The sequence below is a fragment of the Balearica regulorum genome, chromosome 1 (assembly GCF_011004875.1).
Source record: "Balearica regulorum gibbericeps isolate bBalReg1 chromosome 1, bBalReg1.pri, whole genome shotgun sequence".
Lineage (NCBI taxonomy): Eukaryota > Metazoa > Chordata > Aves > Gruiformes > Gruidae > Balearica > Balearica regulorum.
In genome coordinates this window covers 186,727,814-186,744,518 of record NC_046184.1, presented here as the reverse complement: position 1 = coordinate 186,744,518, position 16,705 = coordinate 186,727,814, and the positions used below count along the sequence as shown (strand labels likewise).

Genomic DNA, 16,705 nt, shown 5'->3' with positions numbered 1-16,705 from the left:
CAAGCGCAGCCCCTTTCTTCACGTGAGAATTAGCTGCTGCTTTTAACGATGATGTTAAAAGGGAATAGCAAGGTCTTCCCGCTTCCCCCCTCTCCAAGCTGCTCTCCGTCCTTCCCAGAGAAGCCGGCGGTAATGCTCCTTATTCCTATTAGAAAGCACTAAACCCAGCTCCCTTGCAATGCTGGGAGCTAAGCCCTTAGCAAAGAAATGTTTCTATTTCGCTTGTCAGTACGTTGCAGGATAAATGACTTGTGTGTCTGATGGAAAGAAGGCTCTTAGCAAATTATATCATCAGAGAGTGGCTAATAAAATAAGAAGAGCTGAGCTTTGTACATAACATGCAAAAACACAGAATCCAGGATGAGTTTTTTCTGTTATTTAAAAGGATTTAATTAAAAAGTAAGCAAATAAAAAAAAAAAAACCCCAACCAAGGCTAGGTGGAAAGTGCAGAGTGTGGTGGTGTGGCTTGCTGGCGCTCCGGGGTTGGTACCGGTGTGGGGAGAGGGAGGCAGAGCATCCCTGTCCCCGTGTCTGGGCAGGCAGCCCCGCAGTGCTCCCCCCAAGCTCCTGCCTGCCTCTCACCTCCTCGGTTTTGCTCCTGCAGCACTGCTGTTCTGAGCCCGTAAGATGATGTTATCCTGATGGACGGACGTGTTCTCTCCTGTTCCCAGATGGAAGTGGCCAGGTTTAGTAGCCAGCAGCAATGGCACTTGGGCTGGGGGGCAGCCGTAGGAATGTCCTGCCTCGGGGTGGGTCACCGCGACCCTCCTCCCTTGGTGTAACCCACCTCCTGGGCTGCTACGCAACTTGTGCCAAACTTACAAGGAAACAAGGTCTACAGAGCTGGTTGCTTTAGGGTTGGCTGTCTGAAGGGTGGGAGAGGCTTGGGTCACTTCTCCCCAGACACTGTCCCACGATGGTTTTCTTCCAAAGCATGCTTTCTGTGGGCTTTCTATGGGCTTGTCTTTCCTTAACTACTTCTCAGCTACCTGTCAGGACACGTGGCCATTCTCATCATGTTTTCCAAGGAAGCCTTGTTCACCTATTGCGTCCTGGAGGACAGCAGGTACCCGGGAATCAGGACTGCCTTCAGGAGCCACGGCCACGGGGTCTGCATCCACCCTGATGGCCAACTCTGGTAAGTGCAAGCCCAGAGGTGACACTGGGTCTCAGCTCAGCCCCAGCCTGCCCTGGTGGCACCCCAGGGCTTTAAGGCATGCTGAAAATATCTTCATTTTTTTGTTCCAGTTTTATTTTTTTCTATGTGAAAGTGCATGAAAAAGAAGGAGGGCTGCACTGCAGCCCACCAGAGCGGTGGCTTCTCACATTGTGCACCAACTCAATTACCAGTGACATCTGTCCAGAGACACCGGCATGAGGATTGAATTTGGACAAGGTTGGCCACACAGCCATGGAGATGGCTTGGCCCCATTATAGTGCGGGGATGAGGGCACATCTTAGCAGCTTCTCGTGAAGCCCCAGGTGGCCACGCTGGAAGAATGTGAGCTTATTATCTGTATGTGAGGGCAAACCTCAATAGCTGGAGTCAGTTAGCTTGAGGTCAACATTGCTTTTGGTTTGTTTCTCATAACCAGTGAGTGTACCTCACTGAACAATGACCTAGGTGACCAATTTCTTGCAGTCTAAGTTGTAATATGAGGTAACTGATGGCTTTCAGTAAAAACTGCTGGCGTTCGAGCCATCAAACACTAATTTTTGACACCCCACTTCCAGTCTCCAAAGTTTCCCTTCAGGAAGCTAGGAACTGGGGGAATCAGTAAATCCCATCTCAATTTTACAAGTCCTCCCTGCGTTGAGACTAATTAATGGACATCTTAAATGTCTAACGCGCTATTACAAATCATTTTAAATAGCTTTTGCAATAATGCTTCCCTCAGACTCCTGCAGTCCTACCATTCGCCTGCAGACACGCTGGTCTTTCATCCATCACGCAGCGGCCAGGATTTTACAGCCCAGCACCGAAGCGATCCCTGGCAGCACTAAACCATCAGTGACCCCACCATGGGGCTCTCCTGGCCCCACTGGACCATGTGCTCCCCATCAGCATTAGCCACGTGCCGGCTGCTGGCTTGCCACCGAGCTGGGGCAGGCTGCTACAACCCTCCCAGCTTCTCCCAGCAGCTGTAAATTAAGAGCAATGCCTAGTGACCACGCTGATATTTATAAAAAGAATAGAATAGCTTTGATGAGAGGAAAACAGAAAACCAACAACCTGTGGGTAGGCTGTCTGTCCCGCATATGGACTGGATCAGGCTTGTCTGCGGCTGGCGCTGAAGCACATCGCAGCTGCAAACTTAGATTTTTTTTTTTTTTTTCATTTTTTTTTCCCCCTGCTTTTACTGAGCTGCAGCACAAGGTAATGCTGGGGGAGGCTGAGCCGCCCTCGCAGCCTAGTGAGAATCAACTTCTTCACACCTAGGCAGGAAAAACTCAACGTTAACACATGCCTTGAATGATAAAACTCCCCAAATGCTAAGGCTGGGGGGATGCTCCAGCACCCAGAGCCACCTAGCCGGGCTGCCACGGGATGGGGAGTATCGATCCATGTCTGTATGCTGGAAATACGGGCTGTTCTCCCCTCCACATTGCGTTTCTCTCTCCTTTGCAGTTTGGCAAGGACATTTCCCACACCCAGCCACACACACGACCACACACACCCACATGGAGGGCCTGTTTTAGCATAAGGGTTGCCAGAGCAAAAGAAATTACCATGTCTAGGGTCTTTCAGAAGATGTAGACGTGGAATAGGAAAAGGGGGACTCATACAGAGCCCGTGCTCTGCCCTTTGGGACTCGTTGCTCTCCCAGGGGCCAGCCAATTTCTGTGGCATGCTTTTACTGTAGGACAAAGACCATTACCAAAAACCAGTCCCTGACCCAATCCATCAGGTCCCAGCAGTGACTCGTGGACAGCAAAAATAAGAATTTTGTCCAACTGCGGACAAGAAATGGCATTTTGGGTGGGGAAGTTGTTGGCTCTGGATACATCCAGCTTCGTGTTTGTCCCCAGGCCCACCCTGGACCCCTGCACTGGGATCTGCTTTGACCAGACGGGCCTGCAAGAAGCACTGGAAGTGGCATGACTTCAGTCACCACGTTCACAGCCCTCCTTTCCAGTCCATCACCATGAAACTGAACAACAACATCACCATTAAAATCCTGGCTCAGGATCAAATTTATTTATTGTTCACCAGCAGCAGCAATAGCATCCGTTTCAACGTGGGGCCCCAGCTCAAGGTGAGCACTTGCTGTGGTAAGTCCTGGCCAGTTCCTGCCTACCAGCTGCTTGCAGAGCAACATCAGGGAAACCGTCCGAAGGAGATAAGCTTGGGGCTGCTGCACAGGACTGGTCACAAATTTTCAGGTGGAAAAATCACTGCTTCATTCAAAAGCAAATTTCCTGCCTGTGTGAATCTTAATGAAATTCCCTTTCAGGAAAGCATTTAGATAAGATTGAAATGCTGTCGCTGAAGGGTAAGAACAGCATGTCTCACAAATTCATTTTGAAACACTATTTCTTTTCAAAACATTTATATTAAATGTCAATACAAACACAAAGCTCCTGATTTTATCTAAACAGCATTTCACTTAATGTGAAACAAGCATCTGGGGAGAGGAGTGCCAAAATCCTTTGGTATTTGTTGTCACTCAGGTTTCCCATCTCTGACCCTTTCCTGGAGGTGGAAATGATGTTCTAGCCAGGGCTCAGCCCTGTTCAGTGCCCGTGTGACTGCCCCAGCCTACGGGTGGGCATCCCTGTCCTCCACTGGATGCAAACACAACTAGTCAGCTCTGACACACAGGTGACACATCACGAGGAGCTCATGCTTGGTTGGGGGCTGTGGCCTCAGGGTGAAGGATTTGAGTTGTCTTCCCTGGAGCTAGCACAAACCAAATGTTGACAGCCCTCAGCAATAGTCTATACATGGCCACAGATGTGTTGCTAATGGAAACAAACATCTAGGGGAACCTATTCAGAAAGGTGGCAACAACCCAAGGTCAGTATGTGAAACCATAAAGCACTAGCACCTGCTCTTCCATCCCTAAAATTCAGACTTCTCAGAACTCATCGCTATGTTAAGTAAGGAAGTCAGTCATCTTCCTTGTCCCATGACTTCTGGGCAGCCCACTACCACCAAAGGAGGCTAGAGCCATGAGTTCAGCTCCTTAGTTCCCCTGTACATGCACTGGAAGAGGATCACCTCCAAGGGGGAAGCCGTAAGGTTAGTGTGCTCCACGGGCTTGGAGGGAAGGGGCAGCCTGGACACAGTACACAGGTAAGCATGAAAGTCTGGGTTACAAGGAACGCTTTCCTGCTCAGCCACCCTTCAGGGGGTTCAGCATTAAGACTCTTCACTTTGCATGGGCTCTCTTTGCAGTTGAAAGACCCAGAGACAAGTCACCTACTTAAGTGGCCAGAAAGCAAAGAGGAACTCTTCCTTCAGTCTAAAAAGATTCATCTCAGGAGCCTGCTGTCCAAAATACAGACGGTGTTGCAATACTTTTGGCAATCCCTCTCTCAGTGATATCACTCCTTGCCTTTCATCATCTCCTATCCATGTGAAATACTGAAATGAAGATATTAAGACTCCGAGCAAGCAGTTACATCAGCATTTCAGATCAACTTTTCCTTCATCAAGGTGATAACAGTCACTTTGTGATGAAAACAAAGCTCCTTTTTTCAAGCTCATGCTGCCTGTCTTCCTGTACATCAAGTCCTTGTAACACCAAGCCCTTCTTCTGAAAGCTCTTGACGGATCATCGTAGGATCAGTGGGGTTATACACTGAATGAACAGTACTTTGAAGGAGGAGATGCCTTCCTTCCTGCAGCTGATGAACTGGACTGTGGGAGCTTGTCATACCAAGCGTGACTGGCTGAGAGCCAAAGCCCATTCATCAGAGACACTCGTGCTGGTGGAGAAAGGACAAGGAACAGCAGCTTGGGTATGGGGACCGGGGGCCATCTGAGAGAGAGGGAAGATGAGGAGCCTCCTCTTAGGTGTCAGGGCTCAAGTTGGTGGTAGATGGTAAGTCCTATGGCTTAGCGGCATGGTTGGCTACCACTTGAAAGAGGCCAACTGATTCTTTCTTTTTGCTCTGTTCAGAAGTCTTTTTATCACAGATCTGATTTGTTCCACAGTTTTGGCTTGGTTTTAGGGTTCGATGAGAATAAAAACTCATGAGGGTAAGAGAAAGCAGCATTTGTGGATACAGGGCTGGATCTACCTGGAGTCACCATGAGTTGCTTCAGCAGCACAAACTTTTTCCCTTTCTTCCTACCCACATCACTTTGTCAACATCAAACACACAGAGTTTGAGAAAGGACTATTGGTTTTGCTTGAAAAACACCTGGCACAGCACAAGCTATGCTGCAGGCATCGCTGTTGTACAAAAAGAAGCGTGAATGCTTGGCCACCTGCTTTGATATCCACTTCAGTTATGAGAGATACAATCCAAGGGGCCAAACCTCTTTAGGAGGCTCCAGGTGCCTAGGAAGCAACGGTCACGCATCACTGCCCCATAAAAGTCAGATTGAAGCTGAATTCCACAAAAAAAGGAAAACCACTCCCCGGTTAGTTTATTCAAATGACATTGTCAAAGCCAGAGGGTGAAGGGAAGCTTCACGCTGACATTCCAGGGGACACACCACAAGCCTTTGGCTGATGTGTTTCTACAATACCAAGGGCCAGAAGAACAGTATGTGGTAATGAGAAACTATGAGTAGATGAGTCTGAGTAACCGGGCAATAAGAACAGCTGTCAAATACAGTAATACCTGTGATTTTCCCAAGTTTTCTCTCAGTAAAAGCCAACTAGTTAAAATATGTTCTTGTACTACAGCTGTGGTTTCTTCCCCCTAACAAAACTGCAAGCAAAGAGACCGCTTAGTCACACAAGATCCTTTGTCAGTAAAGAAAATACAAATTTACTTTTATTATAACCATAAAGAGGCATTACTTTAACAATTAGGTGTATATTCAGCACTCAGGTATACATCTGTGCCAAATAAAGGCAATTCTCTTACTGCTAAAAAAGAACACTTCTCAACAATGCACCACCTGTGATTACAGGATGTTTATTGTCTCTGTATTACAGTTATCTTGACAGACAAGCCTCAGGATACAGAATAAAGCTTTACTCTTGGACCAAAATAGGAGGCAACATTTTTATTTAAAAAAATTAAAAACAGCAAGTTTCTAGTCAGATAATATAAAGCATCTTAAATTAATCTTTTGAAAGTATTTACACTATTTGTAAACGTAAATATCTGAAACTGTACATGTTTAAACAAATGTTCGTTTAGCAAACAGGCTGTATAAACTGATTGCTCTTCTAATCTTTCAACCAGCTGCCCTAGAGCTGTCTGAGTACTCTAAGAGAGAAAAAGATCCCAAGCACAAGAGTAACTATTGCAATGGTTTACCCTTCATGTCTTTTCTGTACAACATCTGTATTAAGTCAGTCACAACTCTATACAGCGACCACACAGTCCTTCTGTAAAACTTTATAAAAAACAAATATACATATATTACAATGCACTGGACATTATTTTACAGCCTGTATTTTTACATAAGTAAAAAGAAAGGGCAAGTTTTCTTCCTTGTTAGTTCCTTTAGTTAATTTTTAAGGAGTCATGTAAGGTCCTATGAGTACCACTTATGTACCTCTGCACCACTGCTGCACTACTTCTCGTGGTAGCTTTAAATCCTACCATCTTAGTCTTCAGCCATGTCATTTATAACAGAAAAGTTATTAAATCAAAACACCACCAATGTGCATGGAAATTTCTACATATTTAAAACTACAGAACCGGTTTTATAAATAAGTTAAAAATCTGCCATGTAAGTCACCACATTTTTCTTTTGCAGTGCTGCACAATAAAGACTTACACACTGAGACACCCTAAAGCTGCTTGTAGTGTTTCATTCAACTCATGACCGAGTGTTTTAGTGTTCAGCTTTCTTAAATAATGACCAATTTATGCATACTGAACACCGTGCACCGTTTACCAGTTACCAAGTACTTATCCCCCGTTTACAATGCTGATTTGACAGGCTTGCACATTCCATTTTTGGCATCCACACACGCCCTTACTAGCACTTACTCCAGCGCGCAAAGGCTGTACAAGTTCCAGTCCCCATTTTAAACAATGTAATACCACCATTTGCTCTTGGGCGAGGTCAAAAAACCAACTCTAACCTAAGACTAAGTACCTGAGAATCTCAATGCTAAGCTTTGCAGTAAAGCATCTGAAAACATGCGCTTCCCTCAGAAAGAACAGAAATTATATTGCACAGTTTTCCATTGCAAATCCCAAGGAAATGAGATTCTTTACATGGAGGAAGGTGAGAGCATGAAACTTCAGGTCAGACCTCACCGCTCCCAATCACAACACTCTAAGAAAAACAGCACATCCAGTGTTTCGAGAAATGCTTCACATGTGGGAAACAAAGTTTTCCCAACTAAGAATCTCTGAATTATGTTCAAGCACATGGTGGATTACCAGGATTTTCGGGGAAGTTAAAGAAAAATCAGAGCCTGCCTGCTTAAGTCAAATCGTCATACCAATGTGCTTATCTCAAAGCCTTGTAAATACCTATCGCCGCTACCATTTGATTCCCTGCGCTTTATTTCCAGCATGTCTTTGAAAGTGCGGCTTTTCACTGTGTACATGCTTATTAAAGGAAAGCAAGAAAGGTTTTTACATAAAAAAACCCCAGGATTTCAACTTTGAGAACATCTGGATAAGGCAGTAACTGAGCTTCTGTAAGAGTGATCAGCAGAGGGGTTTTTGTTTTGTTTTCCCCGGCCCCGACTTCTCCAGCCAACGAACAGGAAGACCTTTAACAGATCAATAAAACTGTGTTGTTTGTTTCTTTGTTTCTAAAACAGAGTTAAGCAGCCTGGATAGTTTTGATGCAGACTGGACTGCACAGTGGGATCCTTCATCTACTTCAAGCAAATGTCTTTGCATTCCCTTCACTGTCTGGCATTCAGCTGAAGCTTATTTCAAGCAGCCTCACTGTTGGGCTACTTGGACATCGATAAAAGCAAGTTGACCTGGAAGACAAAAAGGAAAGCCTACATCAGAGCAGCTAAGTTTCAGAACTGATGTCTTACACTTCACCCTTTAAACAAGACTCTTAGAAAGCACATCGTCTTAGATGAATCAGAAGACAGCTACAAAACTACTGGCCAAAATTTCCAGTCAAATATCTGCTCAGAGGCTTTTTAAAATGCAATTGTTGACTATGCTGACTAGTCATTTCAGCAGTCACAACCTACTGTGTCAGAGTTTCTAAAATGACTTCATGCATTGTCAAGGAATTCCGAAAAATAGCATACTAGCAAAAAATGTTCACATTCATCTTAGATATCTGAAACATATTTGGGATCCTTCACAACACTTGTTTCCCAGATTACAATATGGTTTCCCATACACTTCAGTTCGTAGGAGAAGTGATCCTAAGGATTAAGAGATAAACAATTAGAGGAAGCCATCTCCTCTAGGACAACCCCACCTCCTTCCAGTACATCACTCCCACTCCGTGCTCCAAGTTATCACACATCCCTGCTGCCACATTCACCACAGGCAATGTGCTCTAATCTGTAAACTAGATTATCTGTTTAAATATTGGCATCCTGGAATAATCATGATTCTATCCACATTCCTTGGACCACTAAGGTCAAAGCAAGATTTTTAAAAACCTATTTGGTTTCTGTCAGAGCATCCTAATACAGAGAATTCTTAACCCCAATCATCTCTGAGACTAAAGACCTTATTATGTAGGGTTACATTTCCATAAACATCTGCACATTTTCCCAATGCAATTTACTTCAAATGAACCCCTGTAATTCTTCGTCATGCTTCTTAAATGTAAAAGTTGCTTCTTTTTGTATTTGTCAAAAGCAAGACTGCCTTCACATGCACAAGCTTTTTTAAAGCATATTCATTAGCTTTGATCTCTCTCTGAGAAGACAATGCCCAGAAATGGCAAGACTCTGCTATGATGTTGTACAACTCTATCCCCAGCAACATCAATCACCACCCTCAGTTTAAAAACTCTATTGGATATTCATTAAAAAAAACAAACAAAAATCCCTTTCAGCTGAGAGCCTAGAGTTCAGATAAAACCCTGAGTTTCATCATACAGGATTATGGGGGATAATAAATAAATAAATAGGGATTCTGAACACTGAAAATACTAAAAAGAAAAATTAATGTTTAAAAAAGCCAGTCACATGAAAGAGCAACTGATAAAACAGGGAGCTTCAATATATACCTGTTCCATTGAAGGACAAGCTATGATCTGAAGATCTTCATTACTAAATTCTTCCTTTAACAAAGCATGGAGTTTCTGGAACATTTGCTGAATATTATTCTTTTGAAGGAAAGAAGAAAAATCTTAATATTAAAATCCACAACACTCATCTCAAACATGAACCAAAATAAGCACAATGTACATGGAATAGCTACTGAAGTGACCAGGTAGGGAGAAGCTTTTCTTCTAAAAAGAAAAAGAGCTTTTCTTCTAAAGCCCCAAAACAGCCACAAGGAATTCACGTTGGCTGAGAGATAAAAACTTCAGCTAAGATGTGCTAAGCTGAAACACTGAGTCCTACAGACTTAACCTGGAAACTTAAAACTCAAGCTTGGTTCTTCCTGCTCGGTTTACAGTGGGTCTCTCATTGCATCTGCCTCCAGTGCTTCTGCCCATGTGTAATGGACCAAGCTGTACTGGTTTTGGCTGGGACAGAGTTAATTTTCTTAATAGTAGCTTGTATGGTGCTGAGTGGAAGATCTACAGAATGAACAGAACCAGTTGCTTCCCTGTAAGCCTGTTATGTAGGCTGAGTACAATGGAGAGCAGAACAGCTTTTTTTTTTTCTTCCCCTAAGCCAAACATATCATTAGATTATTTATTACTATTCTTTCATGTGTCTTTTCCACAGGCTTCTCGGATCAGGGACACCACAGTGACTGTCATAGTCTGTTCACTATTACACGTGCATGGTATCTGTTACATGTTCTCTGGATGGACTGATAGCCTAGAGTAACTCTACAGATATACACATACACATATGTATGTGTGTCTGTATATATACGCTTATAAATATATGCATACATACAGTTATATAGATATAGTATACATATAACCATAGACACACAGAAATATAAGGTCAACAATCCCACAAAATATGTTTAAGTCTCCAACTAAATGAAGGCCCAACACCTAGAGGAAAACATGCTGAAGTACATCGAGCAATACTCACCCTAACTGGCTTAAACAAAATTAATTCTGTATCTTTATTGGACAAGTATAATGACATGCTTCGTAACGTTGATGGCAGCTTTGTTTTTATTGTCTTATAAGTAGAAGAGACCAGATCATTGATCTTTGCTGAAAGTAAAAGAAAATATGCTTAACAGGCTAAAACGGTGTTCTGCTAGTTGAAATCTACACTCCAGAATATCACCTGCTCTTTACTGGGGCTGATCATAACCACAGGGTTGAGTGACAGGGAAAGAGGGGGTGACTGGGCTGCGCGGCATCAACTCGTCAGACAACCACAACATGCCAGGCAAGGCTTTTCTTTTGGGACCTACTCAAGACCTCAGCCCCTCTTTCCCTGCAGAACATGCATCCAACCCATTTCTGCAAACGACCGCATCCTCCTGAGGTTCCTGAAGTCACAGCCTTCCAACCCAACAAAGTTCTACACACACTTCCCACTAGAAAACTTGCCTGGAAAAGAAACTCCTGGGGAATAAACAGTGCTAGTAAAGAGAACAGCACACCACAAATTCTCCTTACTGACCACAGGCCATGTCTTTAAGAAGAAAGGCTGTGCAGCCATCTGGATTTTGAATCAACTAGACAGGAATCCTCCCTCAGACAAGGCCTTCTTTCTTTATTGCTAGGTATTTTAATGGTTTTACAAGCTCTTTGCTTAAAGGGCAGGAGAAAAATCCGTTCATAGCTTTAAATTACTGAAGTTAAAATGCTATGTTAATTTTTTTTCACCTCAATTTCTACTGTATCTAAATTTTCTACATACTCCTGCTTCGCAAACAAATGACTCCAAGAAACAGCAGAAGCTCTGCTTAGACCTGCCTCTACACACATAATTATCTCCAAACAAACATTAAAAATACTCCTGAAGAAGCAGGAGATGTTAAGTAGAAGCTCGAGTTAGCCCTTGAGAGTGTCTGACCCATGGAGCAGCACTGAATTATGAATGAACGTGGCTAGCTTTGCATTTTAAAAATATGATGCAACAGAAGGTTCCAATGTATGCATTGGAATAATCGGATTTCTCAGTGTCACCCAGAAGCACAACTTTGTGAGGTGAAGAGCAAAACAACCCTGCAACATCTGAACTACTCCAAATGTTCCTACGAAGCATTCACATTTGAATCCTTAAGAATGGGGAAACAAAGCTGGATTCCATTTTCACATAGTGACAGGGAAACTGAAAAGGAAGTAGGTACCAAATGCGCAGACAAGAAAAGCGTCAATGCAGACTCATTTTTTCCTACAAAAGCAAAACCTTTATCTTAATGTAATCAAATAATTCCTTAAGCACATTCCATATGCAGTTGCAGAAATGCTGTTTTCATGCAAGAACAGTCACAGCTTGAGAAATACTCAAGCCATTCATCTACTGCACCAATTAAATGTATATTCTGGAGTCTGACAGCTTTTGATTTAGAGGTATCTTAAGACATTTAAACTGTCACACAGGTAAAAACGGAAGCCAGGATTTTCAGGAAAAAGGTAGACAGTTCTTAGGTACTTAGAATTTTTCCAAATAAATCAGTCCCGCAGTCGAAATTAATCTGGCCAGCTTTTCACATTGCTATGTTTTACAAGTCAGGCACAGAGACAAGTAACATTCTGAAATACTCAAGGCCCATGTAATGCAGCTTATATTGCTCTACTAAAAATGGTGGATGGAAGGGGTCATTCTTCTCCATTTGATGAGAAGTTTACAGAAGTTTCAAAGTAGTAAATGATCATGGCTTTATTAGCCTACAAGCACCTCAGAGGTAACATGAATAAAACAAAGCAAATACCTGGTTGTGCCCATGGTTGCTGCGAAAGGCTGTATTTGGGACCTCCTTGAGTGGCCATTGTTTTTAAAGCAGCTACCTAAAAACAAGCACAAACCCCAAAATTATGTTTCTTTCAGATGAATTCACAACAAAGTGACCAAGTAACAATTGCACAAGTCTCTTAGATACTGCAGTGTATGGAATCTCCCCTGCTCTCTCTCTTCCATGCACTGACTTAACACCACACAGGGGAAGCAGCCTGACAGAAATGCAGTTCAAAATTACAGTCATGATCACTTCTTGAAAGTAAAATTCAAAATGGGATTAAATTTACAAAGACAGGCACCTAAGAATACAAAGAAACCTCAAAAGAGATATATACTTAAGCAGGTTAGTCAAACTCCCCAAATTCCCCATGAACCGTTGCGATCATTTGGACAATCTATCAATCTCATGGAGTACCCATCTATATTTCGCCACGCTACTGGCCCCTCACCCCAGCACGACAGGCACCAGCAAATGTAATACTGTAGTCTCCTAAATTCTCAAAAGCCAGCAGCTGGGATATATGTGATGTCCATGCAATGCTGTAGCCCCAATTTCTGAGATGTCATGCTGTAAAACCACTTATTCTCAGTACACAAGGATCCACATCACACTTTTCCACAAGTAATAGATCCTGCTGTGTGGTTTTCTCAAGGTGCCTAGAAATCCTGAGCTCTAGAGCAGGTTCTAGAAAAAAGTGTATTGTAGCAAGACATCTTTTATGTACCCATTCCTTCGGATTCTTAATCGTTCTGACCAACTTTTATCTGGAATTTGTCACAAACAGGACGTGGGATTAAAGTCCTGCTCAGCCAGCACCTCACTGGTGTGAAATATACTGAGAACAGAAACTTTTAACACACTTCACAGCCATACTCCCTCAAGAACATGCATGACCCAAAATTGTTTCTGAAGGCTTAAAAATTCAGTCAAGGTAGGAGTTTTCCTGCAAACAGAAAAGCTCCTGCCAACTTGCACAGACCTGTTTCAAGTCAGTGAAACATGAAAGCTTCTTGATCGAAGAGCATAAGGGTTTCTTTTAAAAACAAACTATGTCATGTTCCTTTAATCTGTCTCAAAAACACCTGGAAAATTGTTGTTGGAACTTAAAGGGAAGAACTACCTTATAACGGGAAATGCCATCATCTTCAGCTGATCGGACAGCACTAGCAACTTCTCCTATACCCAATATAAATACCAATTCCCTTATCCTACCAGTATTTCAGTTAGGTTAACGAACATACAACATATTTGTACCTTTGTCATGAACTCTTCCAGCTGTTCTATAAACTGTTTCGTTTGCTGCTGAATAAACTGCTCACAAGCCGATTTCAGATGACGATCTACATCTTTCTTAGAGTCAATATAATGTTCTCTGATTTCTGGAGTACCCTTGAACGGAAGACAACAAAGCTCTCCTTTTTATTTGCCAGAGATCACCACCCTCTTAAAAGACCAAATTTTTCTTAATACAATAAGAATCCATATTACCTCCAGTAAGAACTGTATCAAGGCGTTGTTGCTGTTTAATCTAAAGAATCTTGAAACTGTCTTAGGGTTCAAGATTTTAAATGCTGCATCTGTGAATCAGAAAGTCACTCACGCTGTAAGTCAATGGGATTCAGCTCCAGGAATTAAAAACTTTAATAACTCATTTACTCAGAAAAATGGCCTAGCATGATTAGGAATACAACATTAACAATTCCACTCCCACTAGGTGGGGATGCACAAGTACAGAAGCACACAAAGCTCAATCCACTATTTTTTAGTTACATCTATGGTAAACCTGAATCTAACAGTTGCACAGTCTAAACAGATAAATACATTACAACAACCTAACAAACAACTGATACCAGCTGCAGTGCTGTCAGCACACAAATTGTGTGAGCTCTTTTCCTTTTGTAACTATATCTACAAATGAAAGACTTTTTACATAAGCTAGGTAATTAAGCAGTTAAAGAACAATACGCAGAATTTGGCTCACGCTGCCTGTGAAAACCAAGTACAGTTGCATGAAGTAAGTTAGAACTGTCACTCATTTCCTCTGTGCTGAATTATTTTAGTTAGGACTAAAGAACAAAACATCAAGGTTGATATACACTCATGTTTATGCTCTCTGCAGAAGTTCCAAGAAGTTCTAATGTCTGCAATTAACACATGATACTGAAATTATTCCTGTAGTGTTAAGGGGATGCTGTCAACCTGAAATCTAGTCAGATTGGGGAAAAAGAAAATTACCAACATGGTTTCTGTACTGCTTGTTGCCCCAATGTCATTCATTTATCATCCTACACATACATCTGCCTTTTTTTTTTTTTGTTTCATTTCAAAAGTTATTCTGTACCCCTCTTGCTGCATGTAACAATGGGAGGAAAACAAGACGTAGGAGTTAAAGAAGTGTTCTCAACGGCATTAAACAAAGAAGGAATACCAGGTACATAGGCACGTAGGCTTTGTACAGAACTAAGGATCTGCACTCTGATGCAGTTAAAGGAGACTGCAGAGAAGGTTTTATTTTGTTCACTGAATTATTTTCCAGAAATTTCACTGAATCCAAAAAGAGCCCAAGTTCTTGATTGATTAGACGCCTGTGAGCTAGTCAGTGTGAAAGTCACTTCTCCCCTGAAATACACTGAAACTGTGTATTTCAGTTACAAGAACCTTAGCACTACACTACTTGAAAAAAAATTGGGCAGAAGCATGACTTTTACATTAAGCAGTGTCCCTTTGTCTACAAATCCCAAATTAAATCTTAAATCTGCACTCTGATGCAGTTAAAGGAGACTGCAGAGAAGGTTTTATTTTGTTCACTGAATTATTTTCCAGAAATTTCACTGAATCCAAAAAGAGCCCAAGTTCTTGATTGATTAGACGCCTGTGAGCTAGTCAGTGTGAAAGTCACTTCTCCCCTGAAATACACTGAAACTGTGTATTTCAGTTACAAGAACCTTAGCACTACACTACTTGAAAAAAAATTGGGCAGAAGCATGACTTTTACATTAAGCAGTGTCCCTTTGTCTACAAATCCCAAATTAAATCTTAAATCTATGTGCAGACAGCTTGGCTAGAACACAGTAAAACTCCTATTAGCCATGTTATTTTTCTTCTACCGTTCATCCCAAATATAAAAGCCCTACTGGCCTATGCTACACTACATTAAGAATTAAGCAGAATGTACACCTTTTCAACACCCTCACCACCACCCAATATGAATAAAGTGTTTTCCATTACTTACCACTACCATCTGCAAAGCACTGGCTGGCACAAAAATTTATTCAGTTAAATGAAATCGAAGAACAAAGTTGTGTGTCAGCCAGGACAAAACACCAAAAGGATGTATTTGCCCTTTAACCTCCAGTCAACTAGAAACTACTCAACAGGTAGGAGGTTTCATTGATGTTCAAATGCAACAGGTGAAATGGTTAGTCTAAGCATTGCTTGCTTCAGAGTTAAAACAGCAGCATATTAGATGGCAGGAAAGAAAAGTTATTTCTTCAGCTTTTTCTTCTGGAATGGAAGAAGAGAAACTTGACACGCTTCCAAGTATTTTTCCCATTATCTTTATAACCTTGACAAGTGCATGACTGTTCACTTTTGTATCGAGAGGGTTTTTTCCTGCATTTTACAAAGGAACCATAGTACAATTTTAAAAAATCATGACCATGGCCACTACTCTATTTTCCCTTCATACGACAGAAATGGTTGCTACATAAAACTATTCAACAATACCGCTTATTGAACTTGCAATATAAGAAATCCTTTCCTAAAACAAAACCTCACAGAAAGGTCTAGGACATCTTAATTTGTTCTATGCAAGTCAACTATATATTTTTAAATTCACCTGCTAAACAGCAGTAACAAAAGATATTCCTTTAAAGGGTCAGAGAAGGAGAAAATCATCTCTGTGCAACAGAAATGTAGATTACTTAGCTGTTCTTAAAAAGGACTGGATAAATAAGTTAGGTCAGCAGCAAAAAGCAAAAGCATTTCATATAAAAGTAAAGAATGCATTAGATACATCTTGAACTGCCCTTGAGAGAATGGTTTTGGTTGTTTTTTCAGAGAAGATAAGAATAAAGCAAGAGATTAGAACAAGCGTACAGATCATTGCAAATGAACATAAAATAAACCCAGAACTTTTGCTGGCACATTAAGGGAGGACAATCCCATCCCATTCTGTAGCCAGCAACTGTTTAGTACCTCTAGTTTTCTTAAGGTCCAGGGAAATTTCCTTAATGGTGAAATCAGTGTGGAAAGGAGCAATTTGTTCACGAAGAATCAAGAGGTGTTTTATTAAGAAAAGCTGTCCATCAACCTGGGTCTACAGCACAAGAGAAAGAACATGCATTACGTGTATAAAAACAAACAAATGAAGAGCAAAGTTTCAACACCTCCACTTTAATTTTGTTATAGGAAATAACTAATAAATAGTAATAATCTTACTAACAAGCTTTTTCAATTAGTCTGTAGTGCCATTAACTACACCCTGGGATCAACAAATCCCACTTCTGTACTGTTCCTAACACATTGCTCTGCAGCAGACTTTATTCACATTTCTTAGAAGAATTAGATTACACAGCT

General features: G+C 41.7%; 2 protein-coding genes across 2 annotated transcripts in view; one reads left to right on the top strand and one right to left on the bottom strand.

Annotated features, from left to right (window-relative positions):
- The window catches only part of ERICH6B (glutamate rich 6B), a 30,334-nt gene extending 25,787 nt beyond the window's left edge, over positions 1–4,547 (top strand). Inside the window, 5 exon segments of the mRNA XM_075742960.1 lie at positions 606–691; positions 987–1,139; positions 3,032–3,076; positions 3,078–3,258; positions 4,401–4,547. Of these exon segments, the coding sequence (XP_075599075.1) occupies positions 606–691; positions 987–1,139; positions 3,032–3,076; positions 3,078–3,258; positions 4,401–4,547 (612 nt within the window).
- Positions 4,548–5,923: 1,376 nt separating this feature from the next.
- Positions 5,924–16,705, bottom strand: part of COG3 (component of oligomeric golgi complex 3) — a 33,947-nt gene continuing 23,165 nt past the window's right edge. Inside the window, 7 exon segments of the mRNA XM_075741815.1 lie at positions 5,924–8,082; positions 9,306–9,404; positions 10,297–10,424; positions 12,101–12,176; positions 13,382–13,516; positions 13,616–13,704; positions 16,325–16,445. Of these exon segments, the coding sequence (XP_075597930.1) occupies positions 8,053–8,082; positions 9,306–9,404; positions 10,297–10,424; positions 12,101–12,176; positions 13,382–13,516; positions 13,616–13,704; positions 16,325–16,445 (678 nt within the window). The 3' untranslated portion in view covers positions 5,924–8,052.